This window comes from Notechis scutatus, chromosome 3 (assembly GCF_049901735.1).
Source record: "Notechis scutatus isolate UNSWTSFEM ecotype Mainland chromosome 3, rNotScu1.2, whole genome shotgun sequence".
Taxonomy (NCBI): domain Eukaryota; kingdom Metazoa; phylum Chordata; class Lepidosauria; order Squamata; family Elapidae; genus Notechis; species Notechis scutatus.
The window spans coordinates 180931184-180959127 of record NC_142011.1 but is presented as its reverse complement, the minus strand read 5'-3'; the positions used below and the strand labels follow the sequence as shown (position 1 = coordinate 180959127).

Sequence of the window (27944 nt, the reverse complement as noted above, 5' to 3'; positions counted from 1 at the left end):
ACCCGAGTAATTTTTTGTTGGTTCATGTCTAAAAATGGGAAGGATTTGGAAGACGAATAGCGATCATTTACAAAATATGCATGTAAACTGCAGACACAATCCATCATTACAATGTTCAGGTTAATGGTATTTCACATGTACCTCAATAAAATCCAAGTTTCATTCAGAGTATGAAAGGCAGTGGTTAGGAGCACAAGTACATTGCCTAGATATATGCCTATGTATAGATATCCAATTCTGATTTATGTGCAAGCCTAAAAATCAACAGAATAACAGAATAAGAGTTTGAAGGGACCTTAGAGGTCTTCTAGTCACATTCCCTGCTCAAGCAGGAAACCATATACCATTTTAGACAAATGGTTGTTCAATCTCTTCTTAAAGACCACCAATGTTGGAGTACCCACAACTTCTCAAGGCACATTGTTCCACTGATTAATTGTGTTCACTGTCAGGCAATTTCTCCTTGGTTCTAGATTGCTTCTCTCTCCTTGATTAGTTTCCATCCATTATTTCCAGGTGCTTTGTAAAACAGATTGACCCCTCTTCTTTGTGGCAGCCTCTCAGATATTGTAACATCCTTATCATGTCACCCCAGTCCTTCTTTTCATTAAATTAGACATACCCAATTCTTGCAACCATTCTTTGTATGTTTTAGCCTACAGTCCCCTCATCATCTTTGTTGCTCTTTCCTGCACTCTTTCTAGAGTCTTGACATCTTTTTTAGTTATGGTGACCAAACTGGATGCAATATTCAAAGTGTGGTCTTACCAAGGCATTATAAACTATATATTATAAAGGTACTAACAAATGATGTGATCTTGATTCTATCTATTAATGCAACATAGGACTACATTGGCTTTTTTAGCAGCTGCCAAAATTTGAAATGATATCAGAATGGAAAGATGAGCAAAGAGAATTAAAGACTACTATCTTGTTCATTATTGTTCATACAGTTACAGTCCATTCAGTATTCTCCTTATATTGAAGACTTCAAGCCTTTTCTCCTTGGCATATATAAATATATTAGATATTGAACTAAACTGTTGCTGAGAATTGGGAAACTGTACACACCTCCCTTATCTCTATCCTTGATTAAGCACCCTAATTCCAAAATACCAGAAGACAAGGTCTGGGTTGAATAGATTTTTGAGAGACCCACAATTTATTTTACAGATAATGATAAACCAAGCAGATTGTATTGTGCTTCGTAAGGTAAAGCTTGAGCTCCATATGTTTAGCACAGTCTAATGTTCACATAATCACCAAATGGTGGTCCAAAAATCCATTAGAGAGTTAAAGCTCAAAGAACATATTAATATATCTATCATATGGTCACCAGGCAACAATTGGTAGGTCAATTTCTATTCTCTTATCAGAATAATATTATATATCTGGGCTTTATTTTGTGAGCAGTAACATCATGACTGTTAACACCTGTTCCTGAATATTTTTCAACAGAGGCAATGAAATATAGTTTCACACTTTTAAGCAGTATTCTAAAAATGTTTTTTCACAATGCTAAATGTCCATGTGTGAGAGATCTGTATAATTTAGAGCTATAATGAACTTGGTTCATACAAATTAGTACTTCACTAGGGTGTTTCTTCTTTAGGATTTTCATTTTTCAATATGTAACACCTATACTGTTCAATTCATAATTTCACAATACCTTCCCATTTTTTATTCATAAAAAAGCTCCCTACTGAAAAGCTTATTCATAAATTCCCTGTGTGGTCAAAAGAAGAATTTCCTAGAGGAAAATCTTTTTCCTTACCATTTTCTCCAAAGGTCGCTTTACAAGAGCTGGAATTATTCGGTAAGCATTGCAGTGTCCAGACTTAATGAATCCTACGTATTTGCTTATTACGCCTTCTTCCATAAACACTGCAACAATAATAATAACAATAAATTATTTCTCTGTATGCATGCATATAGGTCTCTCCTTTTGTGCATAAAGAGGTTTCCCACCATAATTTGAAACAAGTGAATGGAACAGCTATTGTGTACTATGTTCATGAGAACATGTACATATGGAATATGACTACTACCAAAATGAAATAAGGAGGAAGTGTATAAAATTGTCCCTAGTCCTGGACTACTGTTATTTCTCCCATTTCTGTACTATTGATAGAAACATACTGCAAATTCTTCAGTACGTTTGAAATGCATTCTCTGTACAGTTTCTTAGAATACAAGTTTGTGATTTAGTGTTGGATATATCTTTCCCATTTATAAAATTGTTGCTTTGATGGTACAGAACAGAGGAGAGAATCACCCAGGGCTGTCCATGTTAAATAGCCAGAGTTTTGTTTCCAGTGGTTCTAGAAAATCCTATGCCTTTTCATACATATATAGTCACAATACATAGTTGATATAATATAGGTAATATAACTTGTTGCCTGTTGCTTGTGTATCTCTCTCCCTGCTTTTTCCTTTTATTCTGTTTTTGCCAATTATATGCATTTCTCACTGTTTGATTATATTTAATAACTGTTCCACTTCAGAAGCAGAACATTTGGGAAAGACTTATTTTCTCCTCTGAACCAAGATGATTTGGTAGTACCAAGAGTAGGCCTTAAATTCTCCAGAATAAATCTTCTGGAAGAAAAAGTGGTTTCTGGTTTCAGGGCCAAGCCAAAATCAAAACATCATGACACTCCACTTTGTACATTGCTCTTGATATCAACCTTAACTAAATCAAGTAGGAAGAAAGGGTTGCTTTATGACACAAAAATGCTTAATGAAATGACTACATGAAATAAATCATATATTTGCTATAATGAAAACAGGGAGACAAGCACTATACTGTTTATTACAAAAGTCTACATGGAAACCAAGGGGAAGAAGCCATAGAACATTAGGCAGACTGAACAGCTGTAAAGAACACAGGCTTCATGGTACAGGAGTAGTGTAAAATCATTGCAGACTTTTATTTGATGTACACATACAAGAGCAAAGCTCTACTGAAGTCAGAGAAGCTATGAATCTGATTTTTCTACACCAGCTGGATTGCTCAGCTTGAGTTGGCACCTAACGTTTTTCCATGGCTGGAAAAAAAATAGCAATAATAAATGCAGATGCTTTCCAAATGTAATGTTGCCATTATATGCTCCTTTGTGACTGTTCATTGATGCAAAATGGCTAGGAACTAAAAACCACTCATTATTTAACCTGAATGTATTGACAACTGACAATAAAATACAGTACTGTAAATACTAAGGTGACATTGAGGCTCAAGTAGATTTTTTTTTGTAAAGAAATAACTTCATCGGGGATTCTACATTGAACTAACACCATTACTTTCATATAATAGTAGAACACACTCAAATGTTGATGATAATCTTTAGTAATACACATTTTGAGGAACACATTATTCCCATCTGATAATTATACAAAGAACAGTGTGTTTGCTGTGTGTTACTGAGTTTAACCAAAATCATTTTTTTTTCAGATATTATATGTTCTTTTTTATGTTGAATCAGAATTGGAAAGGGGAATGAGGACTAGGAAAGATCTCTCTTAAATTATGGTAAATTTCATTTCACAACTAAAGAGTTCTTATGATGTCACTAGTTCCAGTATGCTGTACAAATATCAGAAACCTATCTTAATAACAAAAAAATCCAGAAACATGTAAAAATGAAGTTGAGATATTCACATATTTTTCATCATTACTTTGAAAATACTAAAAGTAGTTCCTACCATCTAAGTACTACATGATTTGAAAAACTGCCTATTTGTTCAAATAGGCCATAAAACAGACGATAAGGAACATTGGCGTCATAGACCTAATTCAGTCCAGCAGGACATGCCCTTTGGTCTACTAATGTCTCCCTGAACTCATTATACAAAGAGCTATGCTTTCTGGGCTATTACCGTGGAATATATGGATAGACTGTTCCTTTGAGGCCCTTTTTTTCCTTATTCTGAATGTTTTTTAGGAATGATACATGTAAGGATTGTATAATAGAGATTTCAATCTTGAACTGATTACTTAATAGTAAAAGCACTATTGTACTACTATTATACTAGCTCTATTGTATTATTCTACTTAATATACACATAAACAGAACAAATTTAACAATAATTAAACTATCTTTTTTAAAAAACTTTTTTGGTAAGAAACTGAATCTTGAGAGAATTTTTAAAAAAGAAACTTTTAAAAGGCAACAAAAGTATAATATATCAATGATGCAGTTGATGTGTTTTTCATATCATATAATACAATGCAAATTTGGAGAAGTAGCCAAATTAGTTTCACAGGACTGAATTGCAGAATTTCCTGTAAGTATATGAACAGAAGGAAGCGGCCTCACTGGGGAAGTATTTGAAGAACCATTGTGATTTGCAAACCATAATCTATGCCTTAACATTTCATTGAAGTCAGCCAGGCAATTATGGTTTACTTAATAAACTCTGCGTAACTCATACCATGTGTTCACTCACTGTAGATCCAGGGCACTGCATATATTGGCTTGAAGACTAAACAATTTACAATGTATTAAGGAGTTAGTCCCATTTAACAAATTAGGGTTTATTTCACAGCAAGCAGACTCCATAGGAAATATAGGATAGATCATCCTGGAGAAGGTCAATCTATATACACTAAGACTCAACCCCAACTTGATGGCACAAAATCAGTAAATTAAAATTTCAGGTGGAGAAGGCATTTTTCCCAGAAATGCCCTCTACAGTTGCAGTCCAATTCTGGGAAAAGACTATTTTTAAGTAGTTGCAGACAGGTGTTGCAGAACATCAAATTTCTAAATGCAACTGTTGCATCTTTACAATTTGTAGTGACTAAAAAGGGAACAAAGAATATTATTTATAGGGTTTTAGTCCTTTACTACTTCATCAGTCTTTGTAAGCTGAACCCTGCCACCAATCTTGATTTTATGTCCTGGTTTCAGCTACCCCAAATCACAGGTCCTTCAGATTTGGAGGACACATGCATCCATAAAGTCTGTAAAAGGGTCAGCATGCAACATGGGAAGATATGGAGGAAGTTCACTTAACCAAGTCTTATAGTTCAATGTATTATGCAAGCACAGCTCATATCTCTTTGTTCAGCTCTTCTATCAAGGTTGCTTTCAGATAAAATTAACTCTGTGCCAACGGAGGTAGCTGCATATAAACCAAGGTACATTCCAGATATTTGGAAGACATGTTTTGTTTTTTTTCTGGAGCGAAAACTCAGTGCAAAGTCCTCTATTTATTTATTTTTGAACAAAGGACTGCCTGCTGGGAAATTTAGCGATGAATTTTGTTGGCATGGTGAATGTTGCCACTTATTTAAAGGCTTATGTTCAAACCACAATATGGATGGAGATTGAGAAACATTGATTGCATTTAGAATCATGTCTATCTTAAAAAATGTTTCAATAGAAGAGAATATATGTTGCTCAGGATTGACCGGTGGAGTTCTTGGTGCTTCCTAAACTTGGTTTTGGGGTTTGTTTGGTTTTTTTTGTAGATGTTTCATTACCAAATTAAGTAACATCATCACTGCGAGTTCATCAGCAAATATGCAGTGATTATGTTACTAAGTTTAGTAACAAAATGCCTGTAAGCAAACAATCAAGCTCAAAAAATGTATTTTCAACAATGGCAGCAGTGTGACAATTTACTGATTGTTGGCAGTAGTTTACTAGTTCCATCTACTGTGCAAGTGAAATGAAATAATTACCAGAAATACTTCTTAATAGGTTTCCTCATATTTTTCTTTGTTTTTTTTCCCGTGGTTTGTTTCTAAAATATTCTTTTACTGTGTCCAACAGAATTATATATGATCATTTAGATTGGAACTATCCACCAATTTTAGATACTGTATATACTTGAATGCTCTAACTTTTCTATACCCTGAAGATATGAGAAGTTTCAGTGATACCAAATTATATTCAGAAAAAAATGGTTTGTAATGTGTATGCCTTCAAAAGCACTGGACCAGGACATGGGATTTTGTGAATCACTTACATTTACTTAAGTGATGACTAAGGCTTCTACTGACCCTGTGCACAAGAACAAGTTTCAGGACTTTCAAACTGCATATTCATACATATATATGAGAAGCATCAAAGAAGTCAACAGGTAGATGAATACCCTTTCTGAATAATAAAGAAAAGGAGACAGGATTTGCATTTCATAGAATTAAGAATTCCAGCTGCTTCAAAGTGGAGAATTCATGGTTATTATAGCTTATCGTGCAAATAAGAGACATGAGTAAAATTGTTTAAATGGCTTTTTACATGTAAAAGCCAATGGGGAGCAAAATTGGGTTTTGTAACATTTAGCTATCAATTGAGGGAATATGTAATCAGTCCGCATGCCTGAACATATCAAGGGTAATGTCCTTGCCACCAAGATTCACTTTCCTTTTATTATATCAATATGAAAGGATTTTAATTGTAGCAAAAAAGGAGAGTAGTTTGACTGTATTTAAATTTAGTGTTTCACCTTTAAAGTATATATTTTGTATATTATAAGGTTCCTGTGATAAAAACACAACTGAGCAGACACACTTCTCACACTTCTCCCAGTGTCAAGGTGTGCTGGGGGCATAGATGATGGTGATGATGGTGGTAGTGGTGGTGATGATGATGGTGATGATGATGATGATGATGACCTCTAGATGACCTAGGTCGGGGGTGTCAAACTTGATTTCATTGAGGGCCACATCAGGGTTGCATTTGACCTCAGGGTCAGGTGGGCATGGCTAAGGTGAGCATGGTCAGCTAAATGTCACTTGTGTCAGGAGTGCCTGTGGTGGCCCGAGCACTCTGCCAGTGAAAATAGAACTTGGGAGGGCCAAGCTCCATTTTTTGTGGGCAGAGGCACATGGGTTGGTTCTTTACTGCTTCCAGGGCAGCCCCATGGACAAACCTAAGCACCTCAAGGGTTAGATGAAGGCCAGGGGCCTTGTGTTTGACACCCCTGACCTAGTTTATTTGGTGGCCACTAAGAAGCAGCATGTTCAAAACTGACTTTAGCCTTCAATAAGTTCATGGGAGCTCACTCAGATATAATACAAGGGTGCCTTTGCGATTATCAGATTATTAATGTAGCTCAGGAGTATTTGCACAATAGGAATTTTGATAATGTAGAAGATTCTCACAGAGAAAAGGGCAGAGACTGGGCTCACAAGTCATGTGTTTATTTACTAACCAAATTTAATGGCCATCTATTTCTGAAGAGTGAAGAACAATCAGATAAAAACAACAAATAAAAACAAAAATCACAAAAGCTAGAAATGCAAACTCTAGGCAAGAGAGGATAAAATGGCCAACTCTTAGAAAATGTTTAAATTATCTACATGACAATTTGTTCCCAAAAGCAGTCTTACATGATAATGAAAATACTGAAGGTTTTCATGGTGAAGAGAGGGGAACAGGAGAAGCAAGTACCACGTTTAATTGTGTAGCAAAAGAACATATAATGCACAAAAATGCATCAATGAGTAGATAAGTTTTGTTTTTTAAAATCTACAGCATTTTGCATATATTCAAAGCTGAGCTTTTATAATTTAGACTTGATGAGTCAAATATTCAACAATCAGTTTAATCAATTACATTTTTCCGAAGCTTGTCTTGGTGTTATTTGAATTGTCTTTATAGACATCTTAAAATTATAATAAATTCCTCACTAGTTTTTTATTTTAATACAATTTTACATTTAGTCCCCTGTATATGCCATATTATTGTAAATAGTATTTCTTTTAAGGCAGTTAATAGTCAATAAATAAAACAAATAAAAATCACTGAGCCTTGTCTTAATGAAAATATTCTATTTTGAGGAGAACCACATGAAAACTATTTCCAAAGAAAATTATTCATTTTCTTTACAAAATACATTGCAGATATTGTTTCTGTGTTCTGTATCACTATATATTCTGTTCACTGTGTGTAGGAAATTATACATTACAATCATTAATGAAATGCAATGGCATTCTAGAATATTTTAAAAAGTCATGAATGAAAAGAAAATCCATAGCAATACAAAGGAGACAAGAATTAATATTTACAAAAATAATAGCTAATATTTCTAACCAAAATATCATACTACATTCTAACATACCATAATCTACTGAAATGAAATGTAATCCTCACTCTATCCCCCACTCCCAGCGCACAAAAGTAACTCACTAGAGACTTTTGGGAACTTTTCAAAATAATTAATGGTAACAAAAGTGATCAGTGTATACTATTTGCCTCAAATAAGGTGGTTGATTTTTTTTTATTTTTTTTTGGTGGAGAAAACTCACATGCCTATTTATTTTGCAAGAATAAAATTGGCCCAGCAAATCAAGCCACTGTGATTTAATTATTTGAGATGCACATCAGTCATTGTGGGACTTGGGTTTTCTTCCTAATTTCATACCAGCTTCTCCTGGCAAAAGTTGTCACCATCAAAGCTCTATATGGCTAAATGCTTTATTTTCCAAGGGACCACTATTTTCGGCATTAAGTGCAACCAGAATGAATAGAATCAATTTTCTTCAAGTCCCATGTTTATATGATTACCATCTCATAGTGTCAATCTTCCTAGGTAAACCAGAAGAAACACGACTAGATGAGCTAATTCTACTTTATTATAAGGCTACATTAATGGAATTATGTAAGTCTGAAGGTACAAATCTCCCACCATCAGTTTTAATTTCCTGATCCATTATGGTGAATCCTTTCTATATTTCTTTTTCCAACTGTTAAACTACTGGAGGCTTCCCCTTCTCTTCTCTGACTGTGCACTAGACAGCATCTCTTCCCATTGTCCTTCAAGGTCATTTTCACATACGTTACATACTTCGGGTTTTGAAAGTAAGTTTTGTCAGTAGTGATCCCCACAGTTTGGAATTCCTATCCTATGGAGATTCGATCAGTTTCATTCCTCCTGGGCTTTAGGAAAGACTCACTTCTTTCATTGAACACAGAAGGAGGGGATGCTCCAATGGAAATAGAATTGTAACCACAAAATTATATCAATGATTTCATTTTTAAAAAATGAATAAATTTTGAATTTCTTCTTTTTTATGAATGTATTATTTTATTGGATGGAAAGAACCTACAGGCTTTGGTGATTGGATGGGGGTACAAATAGGATAGATAGATAGATAGATAGATAGATAGATAGATAGATAGATAGATAGATAGATAATAGACAGATGATGGATGGATGGAAGGATGGATGATAGAGTTTTAAAGATTCTCTTTTGAAAATCACTTAGCACTATTCATCTTTTAGTCATGCAATAAATCATGCTGTATTAGTTACACTCTATATGACATGAGGTCGTTTAAGAATCAGATCCAAGCAGCTAACTTTCATTAGGCTAAACCTGATTCCTGGGAGATTTACAATAAAGCAGCTCTCCCAATTAAGCAGAGGGAAGCAAAGTAATATTTTACAGTTATGCAGCACCTTTCATCCCAAAACATTTCTGCAAATTAAAGATACATAATAATTAATGCATTTGTGGAAGTGTTTTCATACAAAACACATACTAGAAAAGGGTGGGGGGATTAAACCATAGCAATATGTCAGATACTGTTCCTAAAATTCACAACATGGATTTGTAAATTTCTAAGTGAGACCATGAAATTCTGTGCTATGTGAACTTAGTAGAAAAAATATTGAATAAGATATAGATTTGTTTTCTTATTTTTTCCAGAACTTCTAATATAAATACAAAATACCTGGGCTGAATATATTTCAAAACTGCATTGTTGGGCCAGTATTTATCTTTAGGACACATATTATGTTCTAGATTCTTTAAATCCATCTTTTCCAACATTGATTTCTCAAATAGTCTTGGTCTACTGATTTCATAATCCCTAATATTTGGTATTGATAGTAATGACTCTCTATACCATGTTCAAAGGACCAAAAACAGGTTTATATCATTTGTGTTGCATCTATTTTGGCTTTAGCATAAGCTAGAATTTACTGTTATATTTGAATTGACATAACGATGGTTTACCTAACTATATACAGCTTTTAAAGCAGTCTGCAAACAAAGGTTAAATAATATTTGCAGTTCTAGTTGTAAGTAAAAAGGAAATCTGTTTGAAGATTCAGAACTAATACTAAGAGTTATTGAAAAATGGAATATAACTCGCAGTGGTCCATCTCATTGGCCTTGTCAAGTGCAGTTACATTGGTCTATGAAATCTCAATTTCAGATCTATAGTTCTTGTTGCTTTATTCAGTCTAACATTTCTTGCAAATCATTGAGGTTTTCAGCCAACAAAGCAGCATAATACACAAACTCTAATGTCCCATTTCCAAGAACACTTCACCCCCCCAAAATTTATACATTTATCTGAAAACCTATCAAGGGGATAATATCAAGCATCCCAATCTTATACCCTGTTCAGTATTGAACTATTCACTAAACATACCATTTATTTGTATGGATGAATTATTTCCATCTTGTACCTCTCTCATCAGACTGGCAAATCCTTAGTTGTGCAAAACATTCCGTAATTTAAACCTATTCACCTTATGTGATTTGCCTCATTAACAAATGTACAATCAACTTTCTTTTTAATGCTCATATAATTCGTTACAGAATAATAATATCCAATTCATATTACCAGGAAAGATAATAGATTCCTACTAGAAAATTAGAAATAAGGTTGACATGTGAAGATACATATGAACATATGAAGAATGGTTGCAGGAACTGGGCATGGCTAGTCTAGTGAAGAGAAATACCAGGGGAGACATGATAGCAGTGTTTATTTTATTTATTTATTTATTTGATTTGCCAATTGTTTACAAGATAATAAGTATAAGTGTATACATAGTTGTGAATACATGAAATGGGTACATATAAGAAAAATAAAAGAATAAGAGAAACAATAGGACAGGGACGGTAGGCACGTTGGTGCGCTTATGCACGCCCCCTACAGACCTCTTAGGAAAGGGGTGAGGTCAATAGTAGACAGTCTAAGGTTAAAGTTTTTGGGGTTTGGGGAAGAGACTGCAGAGTCGGGTAGAGTATTCCAGACATTGACCACTCTATTGCTGAAGTCGTATTTCCTGCAATCAAGTTTGGTGCGGTTTACTTGGAGTTTGTATCTATTGTGTGCTCTTGTGTTGTTATGGTTGAAGCTGAAGTATTCATTGACAGGTAGGACATTGCAATGTATGATTTTATATACCATGCTTAAGTCAGACCGAAGACGTAGTAATTCAAGGTTTTCTAGTTCTAGAATTTCAAGTCTGGTGGCATAAGGTATTCTACAACGAGTAGAAGAGTGGAGAGCTCTTCTTGTGAAATATTTCTGGACTTTCTCAATTATGCTAATATCAGATACGTAATGAGGGTTCCAGACTGATGAACTGTATTCAGTATTGGTCTAGCAAATGTTTTGTATGCTCTGGTTAGTAGTGTGATATTACCAGAGAAAAAGCTACGTAGGATTAGGTTAACAACTCTTAATGCCTTTTTGGCTATGTAGTTGCAGTGGGCTCTAGCACTTAGATCATTAGAGGTGAGTATTTCAAGGTCCTTTACAGAGCTTGGGTCATCAACAAGATCTTGACTATTCAGCTTGTATTTTATTTTCTGATTTTTTTGCCAATATGTAAGACAGAGCCATTTATTTGTTGAGATTTGAAGTTGCCATTTGTTTGACCATTCAGATACATAGTCAAGATCTTTTTGTAGGGTAGCAGTATTGTCTGTGGTATTGAACAGCTTTACATCATCAGCGAAGAGAACGCAATTGCTCTTAATATGATCACAGAGGTCGTTTATGTAGAGTATGAAGAGAGTTGGTCCTAGAACACTGCCCTGGGGACACCACTATTGACAGGTACTGGATTTGATAGGACGCTCGATTTTGACCATTTGTTGTCTGTTTGACAGGAATGCTTCAATCCAGTTATTCAGTTGTCCAGAGATACCATAGGATTTTATTTTTAGGAGTAGTTTGTAGGTGTACCACTGAATCAAAGGCTTTACAGAAGTCTATGTAGATTGCGTCTATTGCTTTGCCCTGGTCAAGTTGTGTCGTCCATATGTTTTTGCAGTGTAAGAGTTGCAGAATACAGGATAGTTTTCTGAAACCAAATTGTTTATTGGAGAGTAGGTTGTTTGTCTCTAAGTGGAGGATGATGGATTGGTTAATAATTGATTCCATGACTTTACAGGTGATGCAGCATAAGGAGATTGGCCTGTAATTTTCAACTAGACTTGGGTCTCCCTTTTGAAGATGGGGATGACTGTGGCTTGTGACCATAGGTTAGGCAAGAAGCTGGTCCTGAAAGATTTTTCAAAGATTATGCTTAGAGGTTTGGCTATGGCAGTGGATAGCTTTCTTAAGAAGTAGGCACATATTCCATCCGGTCCAATAGATAGAGATGGTTTTAGATTGTGTAGTGATTTTTCAACATTGTCTTCTGTGAAATCGATATGTATTAGGTCATTGTTGTTATCTGTGGTACGGCTAGGAAATACTGGGCATGATCCATTGCTGTTTACAAATACTGAGCCAAGAATGTGTTAAAGATGTTGGCTTTAATGGTGTCGTGCGTTGCAGTCTTTACCATCAGGTCCTATCAAGGGAGGGATGGACCTTGAGTCTTTTAGTTTGTTGTTTACAAAATTGTAAAAGCACGGGTAGAATTGGTGCTTAGAAGGTTTTCTTCTTGTTTAATGTGATAATTGGTGCATTCGGTCTTTATCTGGTGGCATAAATTTTTGTATCTGTTTTTGAAATTGGCAACGTGACCAGATTTGTTTTCCTCCAAGTGATCTCTTTTTGGATTGAAGTTTCCTTATTGATATGGGTAATCTTCTTTTTGTTTTGTTTTGGGAGTTGTTGTTGGAACATATAGTTTGATGACTCTTTTGATTTCAAGTAAGAATATGTTGTAATGGTCTTCAACGGTATTGCATCCAGAGAATAGAGATTGCCAATCAAGGGATGAGAGGTCGTTGTCTATAAGATCATAGTTGCCTTTTTGAAGTTACAATTGGGGATTACATCATTGTGGTGATTTTTCTGTGGATGTATGTTGAGATAAAAAGTCAATCATATTGTGGTCACTGCTGGAAAAGGGTTCTTTAGTTTGTATTCCGTAAATTAAATTCAAGCTATTGCAGAAGATGAGATCGAGGCAGTTGTTTAGTCTAGTGTTGTTGGTTACTAGTTGTTCCAGTCCCAGATTTGTAATAGCATTGTAGAAGGTTGTGTGTATGATTTCAGTTGTACAATTATTTAGGGTCCAGTCGATATGAGGTAGATTGAAATCACCAAGAAAGATAAAAGGGTATGGGCAGGATGCAGCCCATGTTAGTAATGTATTTAGCTTGTTTACATGTTCGATGTCATAATCAGGTGCTCTGTAACATAGTAAGAATCGAATTGTGATATTTAAGGATAGTTCACAGATTATGGTTTCAGGAAGGGCAAGCTCCTGGGTAACTTGGATATTTTTTAGATGTAAGGATTTTTATAGAATATAGCAACACCACCTCCTCTACGATTTTCACGATCTGATCGGTAAACATGATAGTCTCTTACTGTGGTAATGGAGTCGGGAGAGATGCATTGAGCCATGTTTCACAGACAAATATAATGTCGAAGTTAGCCATATTTAGGAGGAAGAGAAATTCAGGTATTTTATTCACGAGGCTTCTTGCATTGAGTAGTTTGCATTTAAGGCCGGCAGTAGTTGGAATTGAGGTAGTTGGGGCGTGCGTGCCTAGTCTTGGGTGATGGTGGATGGGTTGAGGTAGGGTTGTGGTTGAGGGTAAAAGCTGAGTATTGGGTTGCGTGGCTTACTTTTGATACAGTCAGCATGGTAGTCAATGTACAGGTCCTTCTCTCCATTGTCTAGACGGTTTTTGAGTTCGATGCGGAGTACGGGAGCGGGCACGTTGCTGTATGGTTAGGTCAGGGCGGCAACGGAGGTTCTTATGGTTGGTGTTGGTTTTGGCGAGTGAGTTTATAGTATAAATGAATTTACGTTTGCTTGTTGTTCCAATATTTGAGGGGCTATCACACAGACGAAGGGGTCAATCTATTTTCCAAAGTACTTGAAGGCCAGACAGTGAATAATGGATGGAAACTGATCAAGAAGAGATGCAACCTAGAAATAAGGATACATTTTCTGACAGTGAGAACAATCAACTAAAGGAACAGCTTGACTTCAGATGTTGTGAGAGCTTCATCAATGGAAGCTTTCAAGAAGAGACTGGACAGGCATCTGTCAGAAATTGTATAGGGTCCCCTGCTTGAGTAGGGGGTGGGACTAGATGACTTACAGCGTCCCTTCTGACTCTGTTATTCTATTCTATTCTAAATTCAGATAAAGACCAGATGTGATTAAACCAATTATATGTGCTAATCCTTTTCTGGATTCAAAAGAACTTTTGAGAGATCAATGCATAAACATGCAATAAGAATGTAAAAGTCTCTCATTAAAACTGAGAGAAAGGTCCCTAATAGCAAGTTTCTATGTTCTGGAAATATACTTTGAAAACTAACTTAAATGTTTTTTTTTTTTTTAGCAAACATCTATTATTTGATTAATAATGGAATTGCTGGCTGGGGAGAATTACATTCAGAAAGGCAAATAGAGAGATAGAATCTCAACAGTACCGAAAAATAAAACTTAATGATACAATCTTTACTTTTATTTTTTAGCACTTTTGAAACTCAATTTCCCTTAGCATTGATGACTTCAGTCTTTCTGGGATTGTTGTTGTTTTGCTCACTTTTTAGGGCTAAAAAGATTCAGTCTGACATGCCTGTTTTAACAAGGGTATCACTCAAGTTTGTTTTCCCAGGACAGTTTTTCAGAGGACCAAAACATGGTACATGTAGTCCTCAAGTTACAACAGTTTGTTTAGTGACTGTTCAAACTTACAACAGCACTGAAAAAAGTGACTTATGGCCATTTTTCACACTTATGACCATTGCAACAGCCCCATGGTCATGTGATCAAAATTCAGATGCTTGGCAACTGACTCATATTTATGACGGCTGCAGTGTCCTGGGGTCTTGTGATCACCTTTTGTTGCCTTTGTCAATGGGGAAACCAGATTCACTTAACAACTGTATTACTAATTTAACAACTGCAGGGATTCATTTAACAACTCTGACAAGAAATGTTATAAAGTGGAAATAATCTCAGTTAATAACTGTCTCGCTTATCAACATACATTTGGGGCTCAGTTGTGGTGGTAAGTCGAGGAATATTTGTATTCTGCTGCTTCAGACTAGTTTTATTTTAGTAAGAGATTTCCACATTCTTACTGCATGTTTATGGATCGGTGTCACAAAAGTTTTTTGCATGACATTCACGGGGGAAACAAAACATTTCAGTGTTCGATAATGTGAGATCAGGAGATCCATTTTATTTGATATAACTATTTAATAATTATTAAATGCAGAGATGGTATTCAGCAATTCTGACAGGTTCTGGAGAACCGGTAGCAGAAATTTTGAGTAGTTTGGAGAACCGGTAAATGCCACCTCTGATTGGCCCTGCCCCCATCTATTCATGTCCCCCGAGCCCCAGCTGATCGGCTGGGTCTTCTTTTGTTGCCCTGCACAGGAGAACAGAGCTGGAAAGCAGATTAGTGGGGTGGGGAGGGAATGGGGATTTTATAGTATCCTTCCCCTGGAGTGAGGTGGAAATGGAGATTTTGCAGTATATCCTTCCCCCGCCATGCCCACCAAGCCACAGCATGCCCACCAAGCCCCACCCACAGAACTGGTAGTAAAAAAAATTGAATCCCACCACTGTATTCCCACCAATGTATATGCTGGGCAGCATACAACAACATACAAACACAATATAAAACAGTAAGAAAAATTAAAAATTCAGCATTGAGAATTAAAACATTAAAAACTTGCAAAGAACCAGAAACAAAGGATGTCATTGTAAAAGTCTATGGACTTCATCAGATATCAATTTCTAATACTTATTTGAACAAGGACTTGCTTATCGTTAAAAAAACCGGGTTCCAGAAGTTAATGGAAGCAATTGAAAATTACAATTTTAACAAGATCAGCCAAAAAAGTAATTATATAAATTATTTGAAAAACAAAAGTATTGCATGAAATTTAGCATTTTAAAAAATCTCTTTTATCAGCTAACACTGTTAAGTATTGGGAAACACACTGTGAGACAATTAGGTAATCAAACTGAACAACAGTCATGGAAAAAATGGATTATAAGCATTTTAAAATGATTAATTAAAGATATTTTTCATTTTTATCTTTCATTCTAGATTACAGAGTGGATACTTAGAATCCTTGTTCAGTCATATGAAAATGTCATATTTTATTTCTGCATACATACATAAATACTGAGAGAGATTGCTAAAGATCCAGATGGTGCCAAAAGAAAATTACTGTTAAAAGGACAATTTTAATTTAATTTGTTCCATTTCCCCATAATCAGTTCAAGAAAACATAAAAGAGTGTTATTTCACTGAACATTTTCCATTCCCAACTCATTATTGATTGCATGTGAAAAATTACATAATCAATTTATTTTTTTCATGTAACTTATTATAACAATTGCAAGAAGAAAGAATTGGATTCTGGATTACATATTTGGTAGCAAACCAATAGTTATAGGCATTTGCAGTTGTTTAAATATGACCTGGGACAGGCTTATTTGTCCAGTTTTCTACATTTTGGAAATTATCCCAAAGGTGCTTTTTCAAGAGGCAACTGACTTTCTGGTTTTCATTGAAGACATTTTGCTTCTCATCCAAGAAGCTTTTTCAACTCTGGCAGAGCTGAAGAAGCTTTTTGGATGAGAAGCGAAACATCTTCAAAAAAAAACAAAAAACCAGGAAGTCCAGTTGCCTCTTGAACAAGTACCTTTGGGACATCCATGACCTGGGAATCTCCATAGAGAATCTCCATAGAGATTCTGGAAATTAATTAATCCTAGGGATGTCATGTGGGAGAAATATTAGATTCATGAAGAATTGAATATATTAATCTGAAATAGAAATTAAACTTAGTTTTTTAAATAACCTCTTCCATCTAAAGGAAGTGTATCCCATCCACTTTTTTAAAGTACAGCCCCTTGTACATCATTTTAAAGGTTCCAGCTTAGGTCATGATCTTGATATGTATATCAATAGGGATGCTGATATACATATTAAATTATACTCACCATAGTCTGTTGGAAACTTTCTCCATTTTAACTGAGCAGTTAGCTTAAATATAAATATCAGCGGCCAGTTTTGATAATATGGACAGCCACGGATTACTTCTTCTTTGGCCTGCAGTTCATGTTTTGCTATTTCCTGAAGGACAGTTTCAGTTTTAGATAGCAGTAAAAGCAGTAATATTGTAAGAAAAAAGAGAACAGATGTGAAGAACAGACAGGTAGGATTCCTAGAATGAATGGAAGGAATCAATGAAATAATATCATTCTAATCAATATATTAATGTATATTGATTAGAATGAAATTATTTAGATTTAGTTGAATTAGAAAATTAGCTGTGTGAAACTGTGTTTAGATACATCCATTGATTATTGGGTAACATAAGCCAGTCTGTGCCATGATTCATTGAAACATATAGACAGATATAATCCTGCCTTCATTCAAATGCATTAGATTACAAGTCCCAAAATCCCCATCAAACTACTTAGGAATTCTGGAAGTTGAAGTTCACATGGGAATGGAGCAGCATTTTAATGGTCATAATACTTAGGTAGTACTTGGACTCAGAATGATGCAATGGTATAGCTGACATGAATGTTGGTTTCACATAGAAGTATGTGAAGGGAATGCATCTATTAGAACAGAAATAAATTGTAACTGGTTTGATATTTCCAGGTCCACATCCAAACAGAGGGTTCTGCAATGTTAATCAAAGGGCAATTGCTCCAATTTAATACAAATGCAGTTGGGTATGTTAATAAGGCAATGGAAATGCAAATAGTAGTGTGAATTTAAAAATTTAGTCAGTGCTTATTTAAGTCTGAGATAGTAAGAGGGCAATAGTGTATTGTGAAGCAATGATTTTAGCAACATTATCGGCAACCATTGCTAGTTCATTCAGAGGTGAAACCCATTCAAAAGGGGCTTAACTTAAGCACCATCATATCCTCCAAACTCCTTCAACTAGCCCCAAGCCAAATTTACCTATTGGGGTATGTAAGAGACACTAGAAGAGCACAAAACAATAAAGTCTAGAATACTACCTACCCATGTTTTCCCCAAAATAAGAACCTATTATATATATATATTGCCACCAAAAAAAGGCACCAGGTCTTATTTTGGGGGGAGGTCATCCACTGACTCACCTCACTTGCATGCATGGCCCTGGCCTCCTTTTTGCTGTCAGAGGCCTTCAGGAAATTCTTCTTTTGCAGCCGGCAACGCTTTCCTGAAGGTTTCTGCAGCCAATAACAGAGCTCTGGATAGATCCAGAACTCTGTTATCAGCTGCAGAGGCCTTCAGGAAAGCCTTGCTGGACTTGCTGGCTGCAGAAGAAACGGGCCGGCAAAGCAGGTGTTGAGGTGTGTGAGGCCTGGCTGCAACTGTCCGAAGGCAAGTTGTAGGGCAGCTCTACCCCACCCCCACCCCCACCCTAGCTTAATTTTTACCTGTGCACCCTGGAGTGGGAGGGGTCTTAATTAGGGATTATTTGGGGGGATAGGGCTTATATTTGGTGCACATGTAAAAATCAAGTTTGGACTTACTTTTAGGGTAGATCATATTTTCAGGGAAACACAGTACATATCTGGAGTTACCAAGTTGGAAAATCTGTCTCTTATTAATTAATTAGGGCCATTGATAAATGTTGGAAAGTATGGAGATATCAGAGTATGTCCTCAGCATCATTGCTGAAGAATCTACTCCAATCTTTTCAGCTCCCCTCATCAGATATGTTTGGGACAAGTAGATGTGTTGGTGATTAAAGCTCTGGAATAAGTAAGGGGAGAAGACACTGATTGAATTGGTTTCTTTAAATTAATGAAGCCTCTCTTGGAACTGAAAATGAATAAGCTCATTTATGCTGTGCATTTTTAAAATGAGGCTCAGGGAAGCTTCCCCTTTACCAGTTCAATCAGGATTCTTTGGGTGAAAGTAATTGACTCTTTATCCAGCCTTTTTTCTAGTGGACAGGAGCCTGGAAAGTATGATAAAAGAATGTTTTAATTTTCACCACCTTATCAGTCATTCAAACATGTTCATTTAGGGGCTGCTTCCTACAATACTTAGCATCCAATTTCTGATTACCCAAAATAGGAATGTAACATCTATTGTCCAGGATCTGCTCATATCTCTCTTGGGGAATTTAAGTATTTCATAAAATAAAATAAAAAACTGAATACAATATTTTAAGTATAAGAAGATGCATTTTAAATTTAAGGAGTTTATAACAGCTTAGTTGTTTTTTTTAAATTGCTTTTTCTTTTTCTGACTCTCTCTGTCTCCTTGTCTGTGGCTGGAAAAAAAAATAAAGGAGAAAATTGAGTGCCCAGCTGTTGCATTGTGCTTTGTTTCATGGGTTACACTCAGGATTTTATTCAAAGGGGGAAATACAAAGCAAGTTTAAGCAGATAAGTAACTATAAGAAGCCATAGCATTCTGGACATTGGCAAAATGCTATAGGGCTTGTGCTGAAAACACTGGGAACAGAAGATCAGCAAGAATGGGACATCCACAGGTTCTTCATTCTTATGCAAAATGCTTACCTCTTTTACCCTTAAGTAATTAATGGATGGAATTTTGATAAAATCACAGTTTTCTTCTGTAAGAACACTAAGTACACCATGTTTCATCTTTGAAGGGAGTGGTATCAAAGTCCCAAAACAGCACCCTACACCAAGCTTCCAAAATAATTAAAAATAAATAATAGAAATTAATATTTAATATTCCTTTATGTTTTACACAATTATAAAAATATACATCAGTATTATATACTGTATTTTATCACTTCTGCAACTTGTTGCAGGCAAAACAATAATATATACCCTGGATGTTTACCCTCGTGATGACAGCTGATATTTTTAATAGTTGTATAAAATCACTGAAATGTTCCACAATAGTGATAAATGGCTTGAACAAAATCAAGGCAGCACTTTGCAGGGAGTGGGGTTTAGTCGTTGCTGCCCCTTGAATTTCCCTCCTGAAAACAATATAACACATCAGGAATGGATCTACAACAACTCGCTGTGGGCAACCCACCACAGCAATCTCACTGTGGCCAACTCATTATGGGAGACAACTTGCCACGGATAATTCCACATGGGATAATTAAACACAATAAATATTATCCGCCACTGTTTCTTTGACATTGTTTCCATTGACAAAAATGGAAATAATGTCAAAGAAACAGTGACAGATAACATTTATCATGTTGAGTTATCCCACTAGAATTGTCTGCAGCAAATTGTCCTGCAGCAAGTTGGCCACAGTGAGATGGTTGTGGAGAAATGGTTGAGAAAAGTTGGCTGTAGTGAGTTGTCCCATTCCATCAGGGACTGCTTAATAAAAGATGGTCCTGTCCATCCTATCTGGACTTTTAAAGGTAACCTATTTAAGGGCCTACTCTGATAAAGGAAAGAACAATGAAGGCAGCCATGTCCTATAGTTGCTCCCATATTACAGGACACACTGTTCCCAAATGCATAAAGTACTTCTTTCCTTCTTATTTCAGAAAACCCTGGAAATGGTGTATAGTACAATCTACATTGTCTGTAAGTGGAGAAGTATATAAATGCTGTGAAATAAATAAATATTAAGCAAACTGATTATCATTAGGCCATAAGTTAATGTTCTCAGGCTCCCTGAAGCTAATTCCAGATGGATGTAGCTATAAACACCATTTGAAGAATGGAATAGAAAATTGCTTTCTTGCTTTGGTCCATCTCAATTGTAAATATATCCTTACCAGAAGAAAGAAACTAAACCTACAGAACAACTCAGGCTGGTTTTTATCCATCCCCAATTAGAAATGTATTCTTGAATAGTGACCTTTCTCAGAGAAGATTGCAGACATGCTTTTATAGCCATATTCTCTACAGTCAAATCACTTTCAAAACAAGAAGAAACAAAAATTCAAATTTTGCTGTTGCTTAGAATGTCAAATTCATTTAAAGCTGAATCATATCTCTAATATTTTTGTATAGAGTATGTTCTTTTCTAATACTGAATTAATTTTCAGATTTTTCATCTTTTACCTGTGTTTAACTGGTTTACAGTGTTTATTTTCTGCATCATTATCATTCTGCATATTATAAAGATGCAGACCCTGCCATTTAACTAAAATAGATTATATTGACTTCAAATACTTTAACTATTTGCTTATATGCCCATTTATTAACAAATTGATTATTTGTTATTTATTTATTAACAAATACAAGAAAAAGCTCTTTGCATAAGTTGGATGCATGCATGTGGATGATAGGTTGTAGCAATGTATCAAAAACAGTCTGTCTCAAGGGATCTAAAGATGTATAATTGAACCACTTATACTGAAATGAACTAATGCCATACGCCCTCAAAGAATCAAACATCATTGCTAATAAGAATCAAAAAAGTTCAGTGGACAAGACAGTTGACTTTGAACTTTGCATGATCAAGATTATAAAGCTGACAAATGAAGTTGTTTTATATAAAATCCTTCAACTACAACCAGAACTTATATTGATTGGTGAGCATAATAAATAGGTTGAAGTTAATTTGCATTGGGTTAAGATTCTGATATTTATTGAATTTATGCCCCAAATGAAAATAAAGCAATGTTCAACTTATGGACAGACTGATGGGTTTTCTTATGAAAAATGGTATCTAATGGTATCTAATGGTATCTAAATGGTATCTAATGGTATCTAATATCTAAGATTAGAATGGAGTGATCTCTCCACAAGTAGACAGAACTTCTGAGAAAAATATTAATTTCACAAGATTTACACAAGTTTTTAGCTTGCTTTGATGGACAATTTCAAGCTTGTTGGTGCTTGGATACATAAAATGGCATGGATGTACTTACTTTTCTGATCATATAAATTTTCTTAATTAATTAAGAAAACATCTTTTCAGATAATAACCCAATTAGTTTAATCTTTAAGGAAAACCCAGTTATTTCAGATAGAGGTTGAATGAAACACTGTTACTGAAGGAAGCAATATTGGAGGACTATAAAAGAAACTTAAATAGGTTTTTATGGAAATAATCTTAAGATACAAATGTAAGAATGATTTGGAACACAAGCAAAGCTTTCATGAGAGCTTACTTTATACAACATAAAAGTGAACTCAAAAAGAAGAGGTAAGAACATACAAGCTATATTGACTGAGAAAAAAAGAAGAATAAAAGAAGGCAAATATTTTTCAACAAATTAAGCTTGGGGACAGTTATCAGTTTTAACACTAAGATAATGTATTATGCAAAACAAAAGGTTTAAGTTTGCAAATAAACCAATTTTCATAATTTGTCATTCAAATTATGAAGATAATATTGAAACTACAGGAGGGAGATACTGTAATAACAGACAATATGTGCATGCAAAAATTATTTCATAAATTTTATTCCATTTTATACAAAGGAGAAAAAATTTCCATGCAGAAAATAGATGAATATTTAAAGAAACAAAATTTATTGAAGATCACAGAGAAACAGAAACAGATTATGAATGGACTCATAACAATAAAGAAAGTTTGTAGGGGGTTTCCGGTTTGTCGGCTTCGCGGCGGCAGGGATTTGCGAAGCTGCGCGATCCCTGCCGCGCTAGCGTTCTGGGGCTCCGACCCAGGCGGAGTGCGGAGCTAGGCTGCCCTGCAGGGCAGCTGAAGGTAGGGGATCCGGAGAGGGGTTTGGGGGTGTTGCAGACCCCCTCCCCGGCCGGTAGAACCCCCTTTTCCCAGGACGCAGTGCAGCGGCGGTCCGTAATGGCCACCACAAAGAAGCTGGCAGCCGGGTAAGAATGCGCAGGAGGAAGTGGAGAAAGTGCTTGAGAGGAGAAAGTTTTTCTTGGCTCCTAGGACTCTAAGACATATTTAATAAAATTCCTGAAAAGTATGACTTTCTGAATAATACCTGCCAGAAGAGGAAAAAGCAGCAGTTTGATGGTGCTGAAAGGATAGCTTTCCTCTCTTTCCTACGGAATAAATAACTGGATATTAAGAAACCTATTTTTTTAGGTGAAAATTGGTTTTAAGCGATGAGTGGGAAGAGAGAGGATTAAAAAGAAAATATTTGTATGCTAAGACTTTGTTGGAGCAGATGCCTTAAGGATTTGAAGACTAGAATATATTGCAATAAGATTTTAAACAGATTTGGACTTTCTTTCTCTTTGATTGATATTACCCCAGAAGGAGAAAGTGAGAACTCTGCCTTGGTTTGGACTGACTGATAACTTTGGGACTGCTTTATTTTTTTTTATTTTCTTTTGAATATTCTGGTTGTTGTAAGAAGAAAGAAGGGGAAAAGAAAAGAAAAGATTTATAATGGCTCTTTCTGTTGAGGAACTAAGAAAAGAATATGAACAAGCAAAAAAAAAATGGTAAAGATGGTGTGGAAGAAGCTTTCCTTTTTTTTAGAAATGGCGCTTACTAACTATCAACAAACATTACAACAGATGAAGACAGCAGAGGAACAAGAAAGAAAGGAAGGAGCCATTTTTAATGAATCTCAGAATTTTATCAAGAAAGAAGGAAGAGAGAAAAGAAGAAAACTAAAGGACTTAAGATCTAAAAACATTTAAGAAAGGGAAAAATAAGGTGCAAAACCAATATGATGATAGTAAACAAAAGGGAAAAGAATACGACAGAAAGGGAAGCCAGTAAGGCAGAGGCTAGAAGAAGGGGGTTAGAAAGGTTTGTTGGGAGAAGAAAGAAAGGGAAAAGGTGGAGAAAAGCTACAATGTTTTGAAATTAAATGAAAAAAGGAATTTTTATGGATAATGGATAAAGTATAATTTTTAAAAAGATTTTGCAAGGTACATAAGATGAGATGGTAGTATTGTAATGGTTTAAGAGTTGATAAGAGATTAAAATGTTAAAATGTTTAAAAATGATTGGCTTTAAAATTTAATAATAGGGGAGGTTTAGAATACTGTTTTAATTAAAGAGTTTAATAAGATTATGGTATTGATGTTATTATAAAATTTTTATTATAGTATTTTTTTAATATTTGGATTTATTGTCTAATTATGTACTTAATTATTTTGGATGTACTAGTTAGATAGAATGTACCAAGCAAAATTGGATTGGGTATTGGATATTATTTTAAAGATTAATTTGATTAACTTAGGGGGAGATAGAAAGGCATCATACTCTGATTAATGATTTCAGGAGAAACTTATTTTCTTCTTTCTTATAAGGAATGAGACAAAGGGATGATAAAAATGGACAAAAGATACAAATATAATGATTCAAACTAAGATGATTAATTAAGATAGAATTAAGAAGGGTGAAATATGTGGAGAAGTTAATATAGAAGGCTTAGAATGGTAAATAAAATAAGTAATGATATGTAAGATGAGCATGAATATAATTGAAGTCCATGAAGAGAGAGATACCTGGGTCCAAGTTACTTTCCAAAAAGATTTTTTTATGTTTTGTGTGTTGTGTGTATATGTTTTTTTGGGGGAGATTTAGTAAAAACTTGTAGAAATATAGAATGAGAATAATGGTAACTAAGTCAGAAAGAAATAGATGAAATAATAATAATGATATTGAATAAGAGTAAAGAGAAGTAAAGAGAAATTGAATAAGAGGTTTTTGTATGTTATATGGAAATGGTTTAAAATAGAATCATAATTTATCTGACTTGTTAAATTTACAATGAAAAAAGGTTTAAACATGTAATGAATAATGATAATTTGTGTGTTTTAAAAATTAATAAAACTTGTTTAAAAAAAAATAAAAAATAAAGAAAGTTTGTAAAGTTATTTAAAAAAGACTAAAACAGTGATAAATATCTGGTCCATATTGCCTGGACCAGATGGATTATTGGCTTCTTACTAAAAATACTTTGTGGATTAACTTTTACAACCTTTACAAAATATAATGAATTCCACCTTACAAAAGGAAAGATGTCAGAAAAGGGAGGGGCAAGGCTAATATAACATTAATACTTAAAGAGGGGCAAGATTTGACTTCAACAAGAAATGATATCAATTGATATTATTAAATAATAATTATAAGTTGTTTACAATGATTGTGGCTGAAAGGTGAAAGATTCAAAATAATTTTGAAAGAATTTATCCATGAGATATCAATGGGAGTTTTTACCTAAAAAACAGTTAAGGAATAATATTATAAATGGGTTAGCCATTTGGGAATATTTGAAGCAACTTAATGAAAACCAAGTCACACTGATTTTCTTAGAGACAAAGAAGGCCTTTGACAATTTGAACTTGGTCTTTCCTTTTAAAGTTTTGGAAGATATTAATTTTTGAGAGAATGCTACTAGGTGGGTAAGATCAAAATAGTCTTCAATAAATGGTCTTAGTGTAGTTTTATTGTAAATTTTTCAAGGACATATAAAATGGTGCAATTAAAAACAAGATATTTAATTGTTGTTAGTGCCACAGTATTTTTTTTCTTCTCTTTAGTCATGTCTAATTTTCAGAAAATGCCTGGATAAGTCCCTGCAGTTTTCTTGGCAAGATTATTCAGAAGTCGTTTGCCATTGTATCCTTCCTAGGACTGAGAGAAAGTGACCGGCTCAAGGTCATCCAACTGACTTTGTGCCTAAAATGGGATTAGAGCTCATGATCTCCTGGATTCTAGTCTCAATTACTACACCAGGCTAGCTCTTAATGCCAGAATTAATGTAGCAAAATATTGCAAAACTAAATTACAATTATTTTTCAATCAGTAGTATTCATAATGTCTTATAGAAAGGTGCATTTGCTTTACAGTTACAATAGATGCACCCCAGCATGCTCAGAAATACATTTTTATGACTTCCAGTTTGATGTTGCAGTGGAATCAGACACAAAAAGCGCATCTCTGCAAACCCACACCAAATCCTCCTCATTGGAGGGGCCCCGGGGGCTAAAGTCACCCTGTAGGATGACAAATAAAGGAGAGGCACCCTGCAAGTTGCAGAGAGCAGGAGCTCTCCAGCTGGACCCAGGGATTCCCTCCCATCCAATGACGAAGAGGAGAGGCAGCCATTATGGCTGCCATGAAGCTGGGGCAGCCAAAGAAACAAAGAAAGTGCTGGAGCAATGTAGAAGAACAGTGATTGGAACTGGAGGAGGTGAGTCTTTTTTTTTTTTTTACTTAGAACTTAACCCCAAAGAAAATAAACCCTAGAAAAGAGGCTCTTTGAAATACTTGTCAAAGTAGCAATTAATTACAGAGGAAAAAAATTATAGACTGGAAGGGGAAAAAGAAATTAAAGGAAGAATGCTAAATCCTTAAAATACAGAAAGATTGGATCTTTAAATTTTATTGGTAATATTTTCATATAGCATTTTAAAATGCTGGAACCCCTTGTTTGAATACTATTTGTAAAAACAGAAATAAAGGTTGGTCATTTGTGCAATGTTGAAATCTTAGCTGATGGTGCCATTTATTGGTAATTGGAATATTTACTAAACTCCTACAACCTTGGGAAGTAGTGATAAGACAAGGATACAGAAGTGGATCTATATAACACCTGGGGGTCTGCTGTGCTATTTACTGTGCTGTATGTTTACTTTATGGCTTCTGGAGAATTAATTGTGAGAGCATGAAAGACATTTAAAGCAAGTGATTTTCAAATATTAGGATCTATGACTGAATTTACAGAATGGATTTAAGGAGACATTTGGAAATCTTCATGGATCATTAAAATGAAACTAATTAACTAATTGTGGGATACAAAGAATTATAATTATATATGCCAAATAGATGGCAGTAAAAGATAGTAGAAATGGAAGAAATATTTGGGTTAAATAGGAAAGATATAGACAGAGGCAAAGACCCAAGGGAGAGTTTGGGAGGCAAGCCAAAAAATGAATAAGAATTGTAATACTGATGTGAACAAAAGATGATGGTTAGAAAGGGAATGTTGTTTAATATAAGATTGGTTTTGTTGAAAACTAGAATAGAAGTAGAAATAAGATTAAGGGGGAATATTATTATATAATATACTAAAAGTAATAGTTAGATGTAAAGATTAGATGTTGGAAGATTGTACCATTATGAATGTCTAAATAATATTGTGATTGTTATTAGAATGGCACACCAAACAGTGGTGGGATTCAATTTTTTTAAATTACCGGTTCTGTGGGTGTGGCTTGGTGGGTGTGGCAGGAGAAGGATACTGTAAAATCTCCAGTTAGAGGTAGTATTTGCCAGTTCTCCAAACTACTCAAAATTTTCTCTACCGGTTCTCTAGAACTGGTCAGAACCTGCTGAATACCACCTCTGGCACCAAAACACTGAACAACTAAACAATAACAGAACATATTCTAATACAAATATGTATAACAACACCATAATTACATAAGTATGATTAATGTAATAAATATTATTAATAATTAGAGGTAGAAACAAGACTAAGGGGGAATAGTAATATACATATTTTTATAACATACTAAAAGTAATAGCTAGACATAAAGATTAGCTGTTGAAAGATGGTAATATTATTTATATTTAAACAATATTGTGATTGTTATTAGAATAGTGCATACAAATATTGAACAACTAAACAATGAAGGAACATACTTAGATATAAATATGTATAATAACACTATAACTACATAAGTATGATTAATGTAACAAACATTATTAATATTACAATTATTATTTGTATTTAAATGAATGATGTCCAGATACCTCACTGTTCATGTAATGTATATTTAAAAATATAATTAAAAAAAAATAAAAAATATAAAAGAAATACATTTTTCCTGTGATGCATAGATTAACTGATAAAGTAATACAACAAAGTTTTTAATTAACTATATTTTTATAGCAAGTGATAACATCTATCACCCAAAAAATTCAGACAA

General features: G+C 34.7%; 1 protein-coding gene across 1 annotated transcript in view; it reads right to left on the bottom strand.

The window, feature by feature from the left end:
• The window catches only part of CNBD1 (cyclic nucleotide binding domain containing 1), a 120184-nt gene that overhangs the window by 29159 nt on the left and 63081 nt on the right, over positions 1 to 27944 (bottom strand). The window contains exons 4-6 of the mRNA XM_026688783.2: positions 19684 to 19818; positions 17146 to 17278; positions 1775 to 1884 (exon numbers count right to left, since the gene is read on the bottom strand). Coding sequence (XP_026544568.2) covers positions 1775 to 1884; positions 17146 to 17278; positions 19684 to 19818 — 378 coding nt within the window. The remainder of the gene's footprint in view (positions 1 to 1774; positions 1885 to 17145; positions 17279 to 19683; positions 19819 to 27944) is intronic.